This window comes from Geospiza fortis, unplaced genomic scaffold (genome assembly GCF_000277835.1).
Source record: "Geospiza fortis unplaced genomic scaffold, GeoFor_1.0 scaffold41, whole genome shotgun sequence".
NCBI lineage: Eukaryota > Metazoa > Chordata > Aves > Passeriformes > Thraupidae > Geospiza > Geospiza fortis.
In genome coordinates, this window is record NW_005054299.1 from 5263818 (window position 1) to 5280030 (window position 16213).

A 16213-nucleotide genomic window follows, 5' to 3' on the forward strand; every position below is an offset into this window, starting at 1 on the left:
TCAAAATTAATCACAGGAATGCTGCATTTCTGTATAGAAGTATATACCAGTCCTCACTTAAATATGCATTGCCTCCTTTCTCCTTTTCTTTTTAAGAGAAATACCAGTCGTCAGACAAAGCCATTGAAAGTGCAAGTTATGCATTCATCTATTGTTGCCCATCAGAGCTTTGGTCTGAAGCTCCTAACTTGGCTTGGCAGTGTTATTGGATATTCAGGTGGGCAAAATTTATCTCTTGAGATAAGACAGAGAATATTTGTGAGAGGAGCTGATTTTCTGAAGCACTTTTGTCTACTTATTTGAGATATGTAATGTATAAGGCAAAGCTATTAATAACTTGTCAGACTTCATTCTATTTTCTCTTACTGAAGTGCTGTTCTGAATTCTAACTTCCATGTGAAAGTGCTACCAGTCTTACATAGTCTTTTCTGTTTAGTTGCTGTTGAACAGAAGCTGAGACTCACTGTCAAATGCAGTATGCCAAAAAGCTATTTTTTCAGTCTCTACTTCTTTTTAAATGAATGCAGTAAGCTGAAAATAACCTGTCTGATTAGATAAAACAAAATTATTCAGAAGTAATTTGATGAATGTAGATGAAAGCGATTGCTTCAGATTTTTTGCTAAGTAGAACAGAGAAAATGCAAGGAATTGTGGAGGGTTTTGGTAAGTATAAAAGCTGACAAAGTCTTAATCAGATTTTTTAAAAGAGGTTTCTTCAAAGGAATCAAGATGTGCAGTATCAGATTTTATGGGAATGCTCAGTTTTTGTTTTGACTTCGTTCCCCCTTGCTCCTGGTAAATCATAAGATTGTAAAGATGTAGGATATGGGAGGAAATAAAAAGAAAAGTGACAAACTGCTGATGTGGAGAAATATAGATACAGACGCCCTTGCAATTTGTGTTTTTTTACTCTGGAAATGCTAGCAAGAAGTATTAGCAAAGCATGCTTTCCTGTTGCACATATGTTCTGCATGGCTGCATCATTTCTTCAGAGACTGTATGTTTTATTAGACTGATAGTTGGAAAACCAAGATTTCGTGCACAGGGTCCTTATAACATGTTTTTGTTTTTGAAACATAAGTCGTTTATGTTTAAATTTTAAAGATAAGTAAATAAAACTTCTGAACAGTAGGTAGTGGATCGGAGTGATGAAGAAAGTTTCCTTCTGTGGGAAATTTTCCTTTCAGTGAAACATGTAGGCAGGCACTGTCTTTCTCATTTTAAGCCCAGTGTTGTGCCGCATCATTTGTGCCAGGTGCCACAGTCAATAATTTTCAGCACTACATGACAGTTGCAAAAAGGTAATTTGAATATGTCATTTGTCTCACATTGCAGAAGAAAGTACTGAATTTTGAGTTGTGTATGTAGTGTTTGTGAAGTTCTGAAGAGTTCAGCTCATTAAATGCTGAGTTCTTTATGATTCAGAAGGGCAAAAGGCATGTTTGTTTGTGAACAGCACAGATACATTTTGTCTGTGACCAATGTGCTCATTTACTTGAACTACCTTCCATGTCTTGGGATGCAATCTTGTACTCTGAGTCTGGTTTTGTGAAATGCACTTCTGAAAGAGTTGATTTCCCTTAGCTTTTTAACAAACACACCCAAACATCTAAATTCTGGTCAATCTTTTAAACAGTCTGTTACCCTTCATCTGTGACATGAGGGGATTGAGTTCCTGCTTTTCAGTGGTTATGCTGAAATGTCCCTGAACAATGGCTGAGGGACAGGTAGAAGGATCTTCTGCTGTGCCAGAGTTGGGCTGGATGATTGCTGTCAAAGCAATGACAAATTCTTGTCATTAAAAAAAACCAGCAGAAAAAAACCTTGCTATGGAAGGTTTCTGACCTTGCTTAGTCAGAAGTTTGACCACTACTACATCCTTCCTAGCAAATATCCCTTCTTCTGGAATAAGTGTCTATTTGACAATTGCTGAACAATGCAGTAGTTTCCATTAATTTGTTGTCCTTCATAACAGTAGTTGGGATTGAACTCTGCAAGGCAAAAAGGAATAACCCCAAACTGCTGTAGGGTTCTCAGAGTGGATATTACTGCACCATGCAGCACATGGTGCAGTGTACACAGCACTCAGCCACTGCCCACTCTGCCTGAGGAGCTGAGATGCCAAGCAGGGTGTGGAAGTAAGGGCTCTGTAAGTCCTGTAGTTCTATGTGAATATGCATTGCCTGCCGTGCAATGCCAGGTTGAACATTCTTAACAGGAGCATGTCTGGCCTGTGCTGTGTTTCAGATGCAGGCTTGTCTGCAGCCATATGACTTACATGTTCATATGATTACAGTTGTTGCTTCTTTCCATTAGGAAAAAAGATGCAGAGAAGCCTTAAAATGATAGCATGAATATACGAGTCATTTAATATATTAATTATATTTTCCTTTTCATAGGAGTCTAATCAGGAAAACTAAACCCTGGGAAATTAGGCTGTTTCTTATTTTAGTTAGCCATTTTTAAGGAAGCACATTTTGGTTTGATAACTTTAAACCAAATCATTGCGTTTGGTGATTTTCACTATGTTCCATAAGGCTAGTGTGAAACTTGCAAGGTGTGAAATATTTGTGTTTGTATCAGCAAAATGTAAGTGCTGTTATTCAGTTGTCGTGAAAAAGGGGGCAGTGTGAGGGCTTCTGTGATGTATGAAAATTTCAGGATGTCAAAATAACATGTTTGTGTTTGAGCTGTAACTAACTTGTACCATTTCTCTTCATTAAGATGGCCTTCGCCGGATATTGTGTCAGGTTGGTTTGCAAGAAGGGCCAGATGGTGAAAATTCTTCTCTTGTAGATAAGCTGATGCTGTATGATTCTAAACTGTGGAAAGGTGAGTTTTCTCAGAGCTCTGGAAAATGCTAGAGTATGCTGTGCCTAAGTTTTCCTTTTATTGTATCTGCTAATGTTTGATCATTTTTACTGTGGTGTATTATGGATAATTTTGCCTAATTTGTTACAATCTCTCCCTTCATGATACACTCCCAAGTGTATTTAAGACAAGAACATACAGAGACCATTTGGACATGGGGCTTGTTTTAGGTCTAATTTTTCAAAGTGGTCTGAAATTAAAACTGACTTGATAAATGCAAATTCTAGTGATAGTTAATGGAAATAGAGTAAATTATAGAGAAATTGGGGGTTTGTCTGCATTATAGGATCTCAGCATCCGTTTAATATCTACCAAAATGCCTATTTTTAAGGGATAAGGCAGAGTCTTTCTGCTTTGACTTGTGTTTCTGTTCATGAGGTATTCTTAAGTGTTCTGAGAACATTCAGTTCTGTTACTGTTCTGTTGTTTTAGAGCTCTTGAAACTTTGAGAGGCTGTTTGATACAGTGGGATAAGCTAAAAAAGTTGTAATTTTGAGGAAGGTGAGGTAATTAATTTCTATTCTATCATTGATTCTCTGTCTGATTTGATATCCTTAAAGGGTGTGTAAGGCCAGGTGTAAGAAAAAGAAGCACAAAGAACAGGCAGGGAATGATGCAATATGACTGCCGGGGGAACTTCTTGGAGTACCAATAAATAAGTAAGAAGTAAGGTGGAAAGTGGATAGAGAAAATTATTATTTTCAGGTTTTGTTTATCTAATACCTTGATCTTGAGAATGTATTCCTGGCACTGCAAATTTTATAATCTGAAAGATGCTGTGTTTGTGGAGCATTTCAACGTTTTTAATACAGGTTTTGTTGGGATAATGTCTTTCATGTAAGCGAGGAGTAACTTTTGCATTTCTATTTCAACATCAGTATTTCTCTGCTTTTTGTCATATTTCATAGTTCTCTGCATTAAGGAAATAGTGTCATGGCTTTTGACTTAAAAGTGACCTACAGAAGAAATTATGCATATGTGCATTTGTTTCCAAGCTACGTAGAGATGAATATAATTTATATTGATAATACTCTCTGGGAGTATTGTCAATTTATATTGGTAATATCTCTGGGAGGTTGTCCAGACAGACTAGAAATTCAGAGATAGCTTAGCTGATTATTTTATGGAGATGTTCACAACTAGAAAAATTTGTTGCAGTTCCCAAGACTTCTCATAATAGTGTTTCTCTTCTTTTCCCATCTAAATCCCCTGTTGATCCTGTGAAGGAGCAGAGTTCTGTTCTTGTTTTGCTGACTTCCCTTATATTTGATGACATTCAACGGCGTTATCTTATACAGGAGTAATAAATAATGCCTCTTGAAGAATTTTGATTTGTTATTCTTCTTTATCCTTTGCTACCACCTTACAGACTTAATCAAAGCAGCTTCTACTCTGAAGCTCACATTTACCTCATTCTGTAGAACTTTACTTTTCTAAATGTTTCCATAATATGTTGATAGAAAATAGTGACATGCAATATTTCATTCATTTTTGTTGACAGGAGCTAGAAATGTGTATCACCAGTTATTCATGAGCAGTCTTCTTATGGATTTGAAATACAAGAAACTTTTTGCTATCCGCTTTGCGAGGGTAAGTATCTTTCTTACAAAGAGCCATTAAATGCTAAAAATGTCTGGTGAAGAGAGTCTAGTTAGCATACAGTGATTTAAATGAACTGTTACTCAATTTTTTTTTCCTTTTTATGGAAGTGAAAACTTGAAATTAAATGCTGGAAATCTTATTTTGCTCTTCAGATATATTAGTTATAATGGCATCTCATCTCTTGGGAAGGAAATGGCCTTTCAGATACCCCAGAACTAAAGCAGTTCAGATGTTTTTGTCTTCACCATCAGCTATGCAGGCTATCACTTCTTAAGAGCTAATCACTGCTCATTGTTGAGGTGTAAGCTGTTATAGCACTGCTTAGAAATAGCGCTGAAATTCAGTCACGCTGATTAGTATTTCTGCAGTAACTGGTATTCGAAATGCTTTAAATCAGCACTGCAAAATTCTGCTCACTCTGCTGCAGACTCTTGAGTAGAAAATAAAATAGTAGCCTTTATTTTGAAAATGAGAGTGAGTAGATCTCACATGTGAGCAGATTAAGTTGTCATATTCTTTGTACAAAATACCGTAATAATAATCTATTAGAGCTACTCTTCCGTTTTTCATGGCATTAAAGTTTCCCAGAGCAGACATTTAAGTTAAAAAATCAGGTCAGTGTGGATTAGAGGTGAATTTCCCCTTGTTGTTTAGAATTACCGGCAGTTGCAGAGAGATTATATGGAGGATGATCACGAACGGGCAGTATCGGTGGCTGCTCTGTCTGTCCAACTCTTCACTGTACCTACTTTGGTGAGTAGTGCCTGTCTTTCTTTTAAAAACTGATAGTTGGCACTCCTTGCCTTTTTTTGCCTCCTTCTTAATAGAACTATGAGCGATTGCAGAGTGATTTTATGAAAGATGACCACGACAGAGAGTTCTCAATTGCTGACCTCTCGATACAGATATTCACAGTGCCTTCTCTTGTAAGTACTAAAAGACCAAAAAAGGAAATCTTTATTTGTTAAAAGCCTCTCAAGGTTCATAAATCAAGGCTGCAGATTTCTTTAACATTACTGTGGAAATGCAGAGCAGTCAGACTGTTTGCATACATTGCTATGGGTTTAGAAGTTAAAGCATTCAACATTGGGAAGTTCCAGACTGGCTTCCTAGAGTGGGCTGGGTGTTTCTGGTTTTAATTTTTACATTTTTCTTTTACTTTTTTTTAGAAAGGTGCTTTCATATTTAGTTAGAGATACATACACATAACATTTAAATTCCTCATCATACTGAGCCACATTTACTGTTTGTAGAAGTCTATATTATGGTTTGCATGTCATGGTTACAGAGCACCATTCTGGTGCATTTTTATAAATGATCCACTTTATGTTCATTTTCCAATCAACACAAGTGCAGGCAAGAATTGTCTCATGATACTCCCTATTTCCTTTGGTACTTTGAGTCTCAAGACAGTGCCTTCTTTTAGATTTCCAGTTAACTTTTGTTTCAGTGCTACAAGCACTGTGACTTCTCCCAGCTCACTAAATTTGCTGGTCCTTCACCAGCTGACAAATTAAAATTTGAAGCTGTACTGGAATAATAAAAGTCTGATTTTCATACCCAGAATTGTTTAAAAAAATAAATGCTTCTGAATCCTCCCAAATTTAATAAGCTTCATTGAGCTCTTAAATTCAATAGTGGCATGGCAATCACAATACTGAGCAAACTTCTTCAGTTTTTAGGGATGTTTTATTTTCATGGGAATTCAGCAGGAGCTCAGGATTTTGTTCCCATGATTCAGGACAATATTGTATTGCCTCTTTTAATTATGATGCTTTCAGTAAGAATGTTGCCAGTATTCAGATTTGCAGTTAGACTTAACCAACTAATGGATTCAGATGGTTATGGTATTTTTGCCTTTGGCAGATGGGGTGGAACAATATTACTTTTTGAAAAAGTAATTTCAAACATTTCCCAGGGCAGAGTAATTACAGTGTCCCTTTTGTACGTGTTCTATTTTAAAAACATGCAAAAAAAGCAAAGCAAATGCATTTTGACTGTTGTGCAGAGTGATAGAATAGATTGACCACATGAAAGTAATTGTGATAAGCTTCTATCACACGAACTAAGTATTATTTTTTAATATATTTATAGTCACTCACTCTTAACTAAGTGAGTAAGTTGAAGAGTTTAAACCACCCCACCATCCTCCAGTAACATTTTCAAACTGATCTTAGTAATTTAAGAGTTTGAGCTCTCAAGGAACTGCAGTTTTTTGGTTTGAGGGTGGATGGACAGCTCTGTTAGTGATGATTTTTTGGGAGGAAAATGTTAATCATTAGATTCTTTTCTCCCACTGCAGTAGCATTTTAGAAGCTATCTTGAATATCATTAGCAGCTCCAGAACCTGGAAGCTCTAGTCAAGAGCCACAATGTCATTGTGGTAGATCAGAGTGGCCAATATTGTTGAGTCTGCTAGCCAGATCCAAGGATTGCAAGGCTCATCCAATTTAACCAACAGAGTGGGGGAATTGTGGAAGTGTTCATGAGTAGGAGCTGGCAGTAACTTAGTGCCCCCTCCTCTCTTGTGAAGTTGGCTTAGGTTAGGCTGGATGATGAAGACAATCTTTGTCAGACTTTGCTGATTTGTTTCATACAACACATGGATAAATGCAGTAGACCTTGAGGAAGATTAGGGGTTATTTCATGAAATTTCCATGTGGAAATTGTGTGTGCAGTTCCTTATTGGCTCCAAAGAGGCTCTGCTCACCACAGCTCTTGACAATTTGTAAACAGAAAACAGAAGAGCTGTCACTCCTCTAAAGGGCTCAAACTATGAGAGGAGACAGCACATACTTAAGGGGAGGTTCAAGTTAATTATAAGACACATAATAACATGTCTTGTGCCATAATTATATAGGTTAGCAGGGGCTTTACCATAGAGAGACTTCTGTACAGAAAGGATCTGAAAAAAGAAATCTGGCTTATGATAATTTTTTACTAGATTCCTTTTTTTTGTCTTCTGTGATTCTGTGAAAAGAGTGCTTTTCTGTGTTCTGTTCTAATTATTGATGTAATTATTTTGGATTTTAAAAAATAATGTATTTTATAAACTTCATGGTGCAGTGTGAAAATCTTGTTAGCTGTGTCTGTTAATTACAGCAAATTTCAATGTACTTTGGCATAGGCTCGAATGCTAATAACAGAAGAGAATCTTATGACCACTATCATCAAAACTTTCATGGACCACTTAAGGCACCGTGACATCCAAGGCAGGTTTCAGTTTGAACGTTACACTGCTCTGCAGGCTTTCAAATTCAGACGTGTCCAGAGCCTTATTTTGGATCTCAAGTAAGTATACTAACTATGTGCCAATTTGAGAAATTGAGGAGTTAAAAAAAAAAAATCAAAAATGAACACCTGCATGTTTCTAAACTCCCCAGGTATGTGCTGATAAGTAAGCCGACGGAGTGGTCAGATGACTTGAGACGCAAGTTCCTCGAGGGTTTTGATGCCTTCTTAGAATTACTCAAATGTATGCAGGTAGGTAAATCTGTGAATTAGAAAATTTGGCAAAATTTAAGGAGGAAGTTAGCTATTGTGATGTCAAAATAGAATAAATTTGATCTACTCTTCCTTTTATAACTTCATTGCTGTATCACTTTTGGAGCCATTCCATTTTTCTGAAACATAACATCTTGCGTCTCTTCTTAAAATGTTGTTGTAGAGGACAGTAGAAAGGAAGAGCACTTCAAAACGAGAAGTGTAATTTGGGGCATATTTTGCACTTGTAGAGGCAGATAAGACAATTAATTCTGTGAGCAAAATCTGGTTCATCTTTAATGTCAGCAGAGTTGCTCCTTGTATTGAGGAATAAATAGTTCCTGACACACAAATAGACCTCTTCACTTGTGGTTTCATTCCCTTTCATTCCCCCAAGGTTCTTTTTACCTGCTGCAGCAACAATATGTTTATAAGGATAGCTAGCCACTGTCTCACGCCTCTGCTAGTGCTGTATTTGCTGTGTCACTGTATTTCAGTGATACATTGTTGAAATGTGTAATCTCTTCTTGTTCTAGGGTATGGATCCAATAACTCGTCAAGTAGGACAGCACATTGAAATGGAACCAGAGTGGGAAGCAGCATTTACACTGCAGATGAAATTAACACTTGTTATTTCAATGATGCAGGACTGGTGTGCGTTAGATGTAAGTTCCTTCGGAATTGTTTTTCTGTGTGAACAGGAATAGAGCCCAAATATTAATACATGTGAAAATTGACCTAAACACAACTTCACCATAAGCCAAGGGCATCTCCTAGGAGGAAATGCAAATCTTTACTGTATTTAAACACAAGTGTGGTTTGTACTGACCAGTTCATAAGAACATGGTTAAGCGTTTTGCAAATTCTGCAGGGAGTTTTGTCACAGATCTGAAGATTGTGATTATCACAAATCTGTCAGGTTACAATTTTCAAAGAGAAAGGAATGGAGGAGTAGGCCCTGGATCTACCAAATACTGCTTGATTATAAATCATGTTTCTGCTCCCTGAGTGTTTCATGATTTCGGAACTTGAGCATGGTAAAATATGGCTGTGGAATAAGTGATCCTGGAATACCTGAACATTCAGGCTAGCTTTAATCAGTTACTGGTAGTTAATGTGCAGTTTTTAATAGCCTAGCATGATCAGTCCTCGGAGAGTTACCATAATGCCAGTCACAAAAAAACCCCAAACCCAAACAACATCCTAGTGTGTACTTTTTTAATCAGACATACCAGTACGAGTTTTGCAGTTTGTGCCCTCGTTAATTTGACTCTTTTGTTGGATTCCTTATCTTAATTTTGCAGGACTGTTGTTAAAGGTAAAAATTGCAAACACTTTAAGGTCTTTATTATGTTGTCTGTATTATTTTTCAGAGCTGTGGTTTTTTCATAATCTCGTTAAAGTGCAATCTTTCTTTTAGGAAAAAGTATTGATTGAAGCTTACAAGAAATGCCTGACTGTGTTGATGCAGTGTCATAGTGGGTTTACTGATGGAGAGCAGCCTATTGTCCTCAGTATGTGTGGACATTCAGTTGAGACCATCAGATACTGCGTTTCTCAGGAAAAAGTTAGCATTCACCTCCCAGTTTCTCGTTTACTTGCAGGTATGAACAGTTGAAAAATATTTCAGGAAATGAAAAATGTTCTGTAGGTGTGATTGGTGTTTGTGTATACATGAAGACACACACAAGCATTGTTTAAGGCCTGAATAGGATGAATTTTGGCCATTTTCTAGCTGTTTGGTAACTTCTAGGCCAGATGTTCTCAATCACCAGAAAACTTGTTATCATTCAGTCTGGGGGAGATTGTCTCATGCCTCTGGATTTGTATTATAGGCAGCTCCTGCTGCTTTTGCCACTTGAGTGACGCAAAAGAGCTGCGACAAAATGTGGACTGTGGTTGACTGCTTGGGAATATGTTTAGCTGTCAGCTTGAATAGACTAATCAACATTCTGCTAGAGAACAGATTTATCAAACAGATGTGTCACCAGAAAATTGAGCTATGTCTTTCTCTTCATATTGTGCCTATCTTCTTCAGCAGTTGTGTTGAAAAAAGTTTTGTGAATTTCCTTTTACAGAATCAGAAAGAATGAGATAAAAATAAATTCACAAATAATGAAGTGAAAAAGGTAATTCTTAGGTAAAGTGCCATGCAGCTCAGTGTCAAATGACTTTGAATATTTGAACCTTTGAGTAAAGTCCTTGTAACTTCAGAAGAAAGCAAACCAGAAAGTCTTCATGTGTTTTGTAGGGGCCTTATTCTAGTTCCTGAGGTATTTTATAAACCCCCCAAGGACTGATAAAAAGGATGAGGTATCTGCTGTTGATTGTTTGTCCTGCCAGACCAAGGACTCCTGGCTCTCACTGTGGGGACATGACAGAGTCAAAAAAGGCAAAAATCTCACTTATACTGCAAGGCTTATACAGATACAAAGGGAAAACTTCAGTTCTCTTAAAATGTATATGTTTCTTTGTTATATGTTTCTTCAGGAAATAACTGTGTAACTCCAAGGTGATAAATTTGGAGACTTGTCTCTGTGTCCAGAAAAATGGTCTGCGAGTAAATCAGATGACCGTTTTTGTCCTGTTTTAATTACATAAAATGTTCTATGTAATATTCTGTATGGTTTTTTCATGTCTTTTTGTAGGCTTGCATGTTTTGCTGAGTAAAACTGAAGTGGCATATAAGTTTCCAGAGCTGCTTCCACTGGTATGTAATTAAATGCTGTATATTAATTAAATATAATTCATGCAGAACATGAAATTGGTAATGTAAATGTAGGATGATATTAAATAAAATAAAGGGTCTTTGTACTGTAAATTCTGCTCAGAGAGAATATCTTTAGTACATAAAATTACCTCTTAAAAGATTAATATCTAGATATTCATGACTAGAGCATAGACAGGCAGTATTGCTCTTTAAAATAGCTAAGGCTCAGGTTGCATAACCTCCTTTTTGTAATAGAAACTGTTTTTAGGAACCCCAGGCCGGATCTGATTCCTTCTCCTTGGGCTGGGTTCTAATTTTCTTCCCCAGCTGTTTCTTGCCTGCTGCCTGTTCTTATTGATATGCTATTCCTTTAAGGGGTAGTCAAAGAAGGTGAAATGAAAGAGCATAAAACCTAACTGGGAGAAGACATTTCAATGTCTTTGGAAAGAAATAGTACTTAAACTTTGAATGAAATACATGAAACTACAGTGTTATTAGATTGCTGGTGTTGATGTTTTAAAATATGAAAGCTACTGTCTTTAGGAATAAACTAAAGCCCTCATGCAGTAGCTGTGTGGAGCAAAGACAGAATGTAAGGGTGATTAACAATGATTTGAAAGATTGTGAATAGGCTCATCTAACTTGTTTGTTGGATTTGCTTTCCTTTTGTAGTGCCCAAATATTTCAATGATCTCAAATATCATCCTCCTTCATTTCAGTCCCATTTTCTATTATTTTCTCTGTATTCATCAAAATATTGCATTTTCTTAATGCAGAGTGAACTTAGCCCACCCATGTTAATAGAACATCCTCTACGATGCTTAGTCCTATGTGCCCAAGTGCATGCAGGGATGTGGAGAAGGAATGGCTTCTCTCTTGTTAATCAGGTAAGTGCACAGCAGCTGTAGAATCACTCTTTTCTGATAGCTCTCTCAGGATAATTTCACAGAATCACAGAATCAATTGGGTTGAACAAGACCTCTGAGATTATTGAGTCCAACCCTTGGCCAAACACCACCTTGTGAACTAGACCACAAGGGCCATGTCCAGTCACTTCTTCAACACCTCGGGGGGCAGTGACTCCACCACCTCTTTGGACAGTCCTTTTCAATTTTTAACAACCCTTTCCATGAAGAAATTCTTCCCAATGTCCAACCTGAACCTCCTCCGGCAGAACCTGAGGCTGTGTTCTCTTGTCCTGTCGCTGGTTGCCTGGAAGAACCTCACTGTATTTCTTGAAGTGAAGGGCTCACAACTGGAGACAGCACTCGAGGTGGAACCTCACCAGTGCGAAGTGGTCTTGGTCTTTCAGAGGGAGGGAGCTCTTGGTCTTTCAGACCCCAAAACCTTCTGTTTCTGTACTGATTTGGAATTTTACTTATGTCAGTCTTATGGAAGGCAGTGTGAGTGAGGTAGGTGTTTTTATCAGCACTGGCATCATTTGAGTATTTTTGCTTTTAAATTAGTCTTGGATTTTTTTTAGTCAGAAGTTGCTTCTTTATTTCAGGACTGCTGCAGTAGCCACTGAACTTCTATACACACACATGCTCAGTGTGTATAGTTTTAATTACTGCAGTTAATGACTCCTGGCTTTTTTACTGTGTACTGTGCAGCAGCATTTGGAAGTGCAGAATTAGATCTGTGCATCCGTGGTAATGCATTTATCACCTCCACATAAAAGTGTCTCAGATATAAAAATATGCAGCATTATGGTATTATGGCTATTTATATTTATAATGTAGTTGAAATCCAAAGACCCCACAGAAGCATTAGAAGCAGTTAGAAGGAAGTGTTTCTTGGCTTTTAGCTATAATACTTCTGGAGACTTTAATTTCTAAACTTATGTTCTCAATGTTTGTATAAATTAGGTGTTTCAAGCATAGCAGCTATAAAATGGGTACTGTGGTGTCAGTACCACCCACCAGGGTGATTGTCTCAAGTGATTTTCTCAGCAAGACTTAGATTACAACAGGAATAGGGTGTAATTCTGCGAGGTGTTAACTTGATTTATTTGCAAGAAAATTCCTTCAGTCCTGTCAGCCCTCATCTCTATTAGATAATTGCAATGTCTGTTTACTAGGAGACTGAATTAAGCTGCTCAAATATATTATATTCTGACACTTCTTGACCCTTGAAGGATCTTCATAAGGTGGTGTCCTTGTTGTCATTACAGCAAAAAGAACTCTAGTTATGTACAATTATAGCAGTGCCCGCAGTGCTGTAGACACACATCAAATCTGGAATTTCAGCATAGCTTTTGGTGGTGATATAAGTCTCTGTGTTAATTTCCCCTGGTTGTCAGGATCTTGAAGTTAAGAGCTTCATTTAGTTGAGATAACATAACTCCCACAGTCTGCAAGTCCTTTCTCTTTACTTTGCCTATGGGGAGAGCTCATGTTCAGCCAGCTATTTTGGATCTTTCCCAGATAATAGGAATGGGCATCTATATGTGTGGATTATTAGGATAGAGAAGAAAGGGAAGACATGCCTAGCTGTCTTCATGTAATTCTGGTGGAAATGGCGTGTGTCTAGAGGAGACTTTAGCATGCTGAAGTTTGTTTCCAGGCCTATACAGAAACTTATCAGTCCTATTTATTTTTCTTCTCTGGTGGTAGAACCAAACTTCCCCACCTTTCAGTGCCATGCAGTGATTGTGGTGTTGCTGCTGCCTGGCTCAGTCCTATTGAGTTTTTCCTGGGATGGTTTGGGTTAAGTATAGTTCTATCACAATATTAACATTTTGCTGACACTGGCAATTCCTGAAAGATGGTATCTCAAATGATTAAAGAGGAATTCATGGAGCGAAGAAAAAACATTTCTCCAACTGCAAGGGCTTTCTCCTGGGAATTTCAAACAGTTAATTGCTAAACAAATATATTAATACATAAGCTAAAGAAGTCAAAAAGATTTTTGCTTGTAAGTTTATGCAATTCAGACATTGCATCACTATAACCCAGTCAGCAACTATGATTGTCTTGTGCTTTATAAAAAAGCTTTTTGCATACAGATAAAATTGTATAATTTTTTCAAATTACAGATTCATTTTTGCTTATGAACACAGTATAGCAAAGTTTATTTTTTTACAGAAGTAAAATAATTTTAGATGAAATATTATCTGTGTTAATGATTGTGGTGTGGTATTTTTTTCAGATTTATTACTATCATAATGTGAAATGCAGGAGGGAGATGTTTGACAAGGACATAGTAATGCTTCAGGTAACCATGTATACCAATTTGCATTTTTTCAAGTGTTTTCAGGATGTCTTTGTGTTTATGTTTATCTTCATCACAACCTTTTAAAAGAAAAAATGTCTATTTTTTTGTGGAAGGACTTCAATTTTCTTATTTTATCTACATAATTATAGAATAATTTTGAAAGGAAATAACTATTGTTGTAATACTTATTTTTAAACTACAATTTGAAAAGTGCAGAATTTTCTGTTTAGTGTATATAAGCCATATCTTCAAGAATGTAATGTTTTAACTAATGGGTGGTGTTGTACTGGCAGTTGCATGAGTCTGCATGTTATCAGAAATGCAGTCAGTGTATGTGTTGATTTTTTTGATTTTCCCCTTCAGAACATAATTTGCAAATGTGGCAGTCTGTTTAGCTCTATGACAGATGCAATGTTTCTACATTGAGAGCAATACAATCTAAAATTTGCAGCTCAGGGTGCATAGTTCACCTGGACAGCAAAATATTTTCTTGGGAAGTCCCTCAAATCTTAACTGGAGTTAGCAATACCCAACAGCATAAATATGCCCCAAGATACTTCTGCTTTCAGACACAGTTCCCTGAGGCTTGATCTGCCACTGATTTTTAATGATCGTTTTCAGCTGCCCAATTTGGGTAGATATCCTTGAGCTTTCTCGGAAATTTATTCTGTTTTAAATATGGTCCCATTAGCAATAGTAAACTAACAAAAAATATTTGTAATTGGCAAACCTTGTTTAATAAACAGAGAAAACTTCAGCCGGTAGTTTTCAGAAATGGAAATTTCTGAAGGTCAATGTTTGTTCTGCATTGAAACTTGAGTATTTTTCTTTCCAAGAAGGTTTTGAAAGCTTTGCTCTGCGATCTTCAGCCTTTCTTTAGAGAATTGGAATTTGTTGTTAAAATCTTCAGTGGTATATACTAAGATATATTATGCCTGCTAGAAGACAAGCTAGCAGGAACAAAATTTTAGAGATAAAAACAACCGAACAAAAGTCTTTCACTGAAGTTTGTTTAGACTGCTTAAGATAGAAGGAGGAACCCTGAATATTTTGCATGATACCCTTAAAAGGGCATCAGAAATTATTGATAAAGCATAGTATTATGCTTGTCAAATGGGCTTAAACTTCTGTTCTTAGTGTCCTAACACAGTAAACTTAAATGTTAAGTCTTCATTCATAGGATTAAGAGAGAATTAATTTTATAAAGAATATACAGTGAACATCATATATAAATATACAAACATGGTATGATAACACCCAATCTGTTTTCTCTTTATAATCTTTTTTTCTTTAATAGACAGGTGTGTCTATGATGGATCCAAATCACTTCCTGATGATAATGCTGAGTCGCTTTGAACTTTATCAGATCTTTAGTACTCCAGACTATGGCAAAAGATTTAGCTCAGAAAATACTAACAAGGTATTTTATGCTCTACTGCAATAGAAAAGCTTCAGTTTTGTTTTTTAAAGTGTATCCGATGGTGTTGTACTGAGACAGAGGTATTTCTTGATAAAAAAGCAAAACTTATCCTATTTCAATTTCATTTGGCCTGTTTGAAGTATGCATAATGTTTTTACCTGTCAAACTGGTAAATGTCAGAAAATGCTGCATTATTTTTGCACTTATCTATGTTTCAGTATGTTTCGGCATAGCTCAGTTTGGGAGTACTAAGGGTGAAAACAGGCAATGTTTTGAGTCACTGAAAAAGTATTTTCAGCATATGGAATAATTATTGAAAAAATGCGGTTTTTGTTTATTGTTTTACTTCAGGATGTTGTTCAACAAAATAACACTCTTATAGAAGAGATGCTATACCTCATTATAATGATTGTTGGTAAGTTCAAAACATACTTAATTAATTTTTTTAATTTAGGCTCCTTAATGGTCTGGGCAATTTTTTATTGCTATCTCAGGTTCAGTTCTGTTGTGAACGTCCTGTAGCTCTGACTTCTTTCCTAGTAGAAAAATCTTGGAACTTGCTTAGATCAAAGTAATGAATTTTTGAACACTGGTGGGTAGACACGAGATTTCACAGAAGGCACCCTATTTTCCAGGCTTTCATTTAGAGGAAAAGATAAAAAAATGTTTAAAAACCAAAAAAAAAGAGAGTATTTTATTTCTGCAGGCGAAAGGTTCAGCCCTGGAATAGGGCAGGTAAATGCAACAGATGAAATCAAGCGAGAGATCATCCATCAGCTGAGCATCAGGCCAATGGCTCACAGTGAATTGGTGAAGGCACTCCCTGAAGATGTAAGTCACTGGCTGTGGTGGGGGGAACCAGCTTCCACTTTATAAGGCTGATTGCTGAAAAATTGCCTTATGCAAGTTCC

General features: G+C 36.7%; 1 protein-coding gene across 1 annotated transcript in view; it reads left to right on the plus strand.

Moving 5' to 3' along the window:
- Positions 1-16213, plus strand: part of UBR2 (ubiquitin protein ligase E3 component n-recognin 2) — a 50688-nt gene that overhangs the window by 10474 nt on the left and 24001 nt on the right. Inside the window, exons 7-20 of the mRNA XM_031059916.1 lie at positions 97-217; positions 2725-2832; positions 4373-4461; positions 5128-5226; positions 7601-7764; positions 7857-7956; positions 8493-8621; positions 9377-9560; positions 10605-10666; positions 11443-11553; positions 13817-13882; positions 15180-15302; positions 15654-15717; positions 16009-16133. Coding sequence (XP_030915776.1) covers positions 97-217; positions 2725-2832; positions 4373-4461; positions 5128-5226; positions 7601-7764; positions 7857-7956; positions 8493-8621; positions 9377-9560; positions 10605-10666; positions 11443-11553; positions 13817-13882; positions 15180-15302; positions 15654-15717; positions 16009-16133 — 1545 coding nt within the window. The remainder of the gene's footprint in view (positions 1-96; positions 218-2724; positions 2833-4372; positions 4462-5127; positions 5227-7600; positions 7765-7856; positions 7957-8492; positions 8622-9376; positions 9561-10604; positions 10667-11442; positions 11554-13816; positions 13883-15179; positions 15303-15653; positions 15718-16008; positions 16134-16213) is intronic.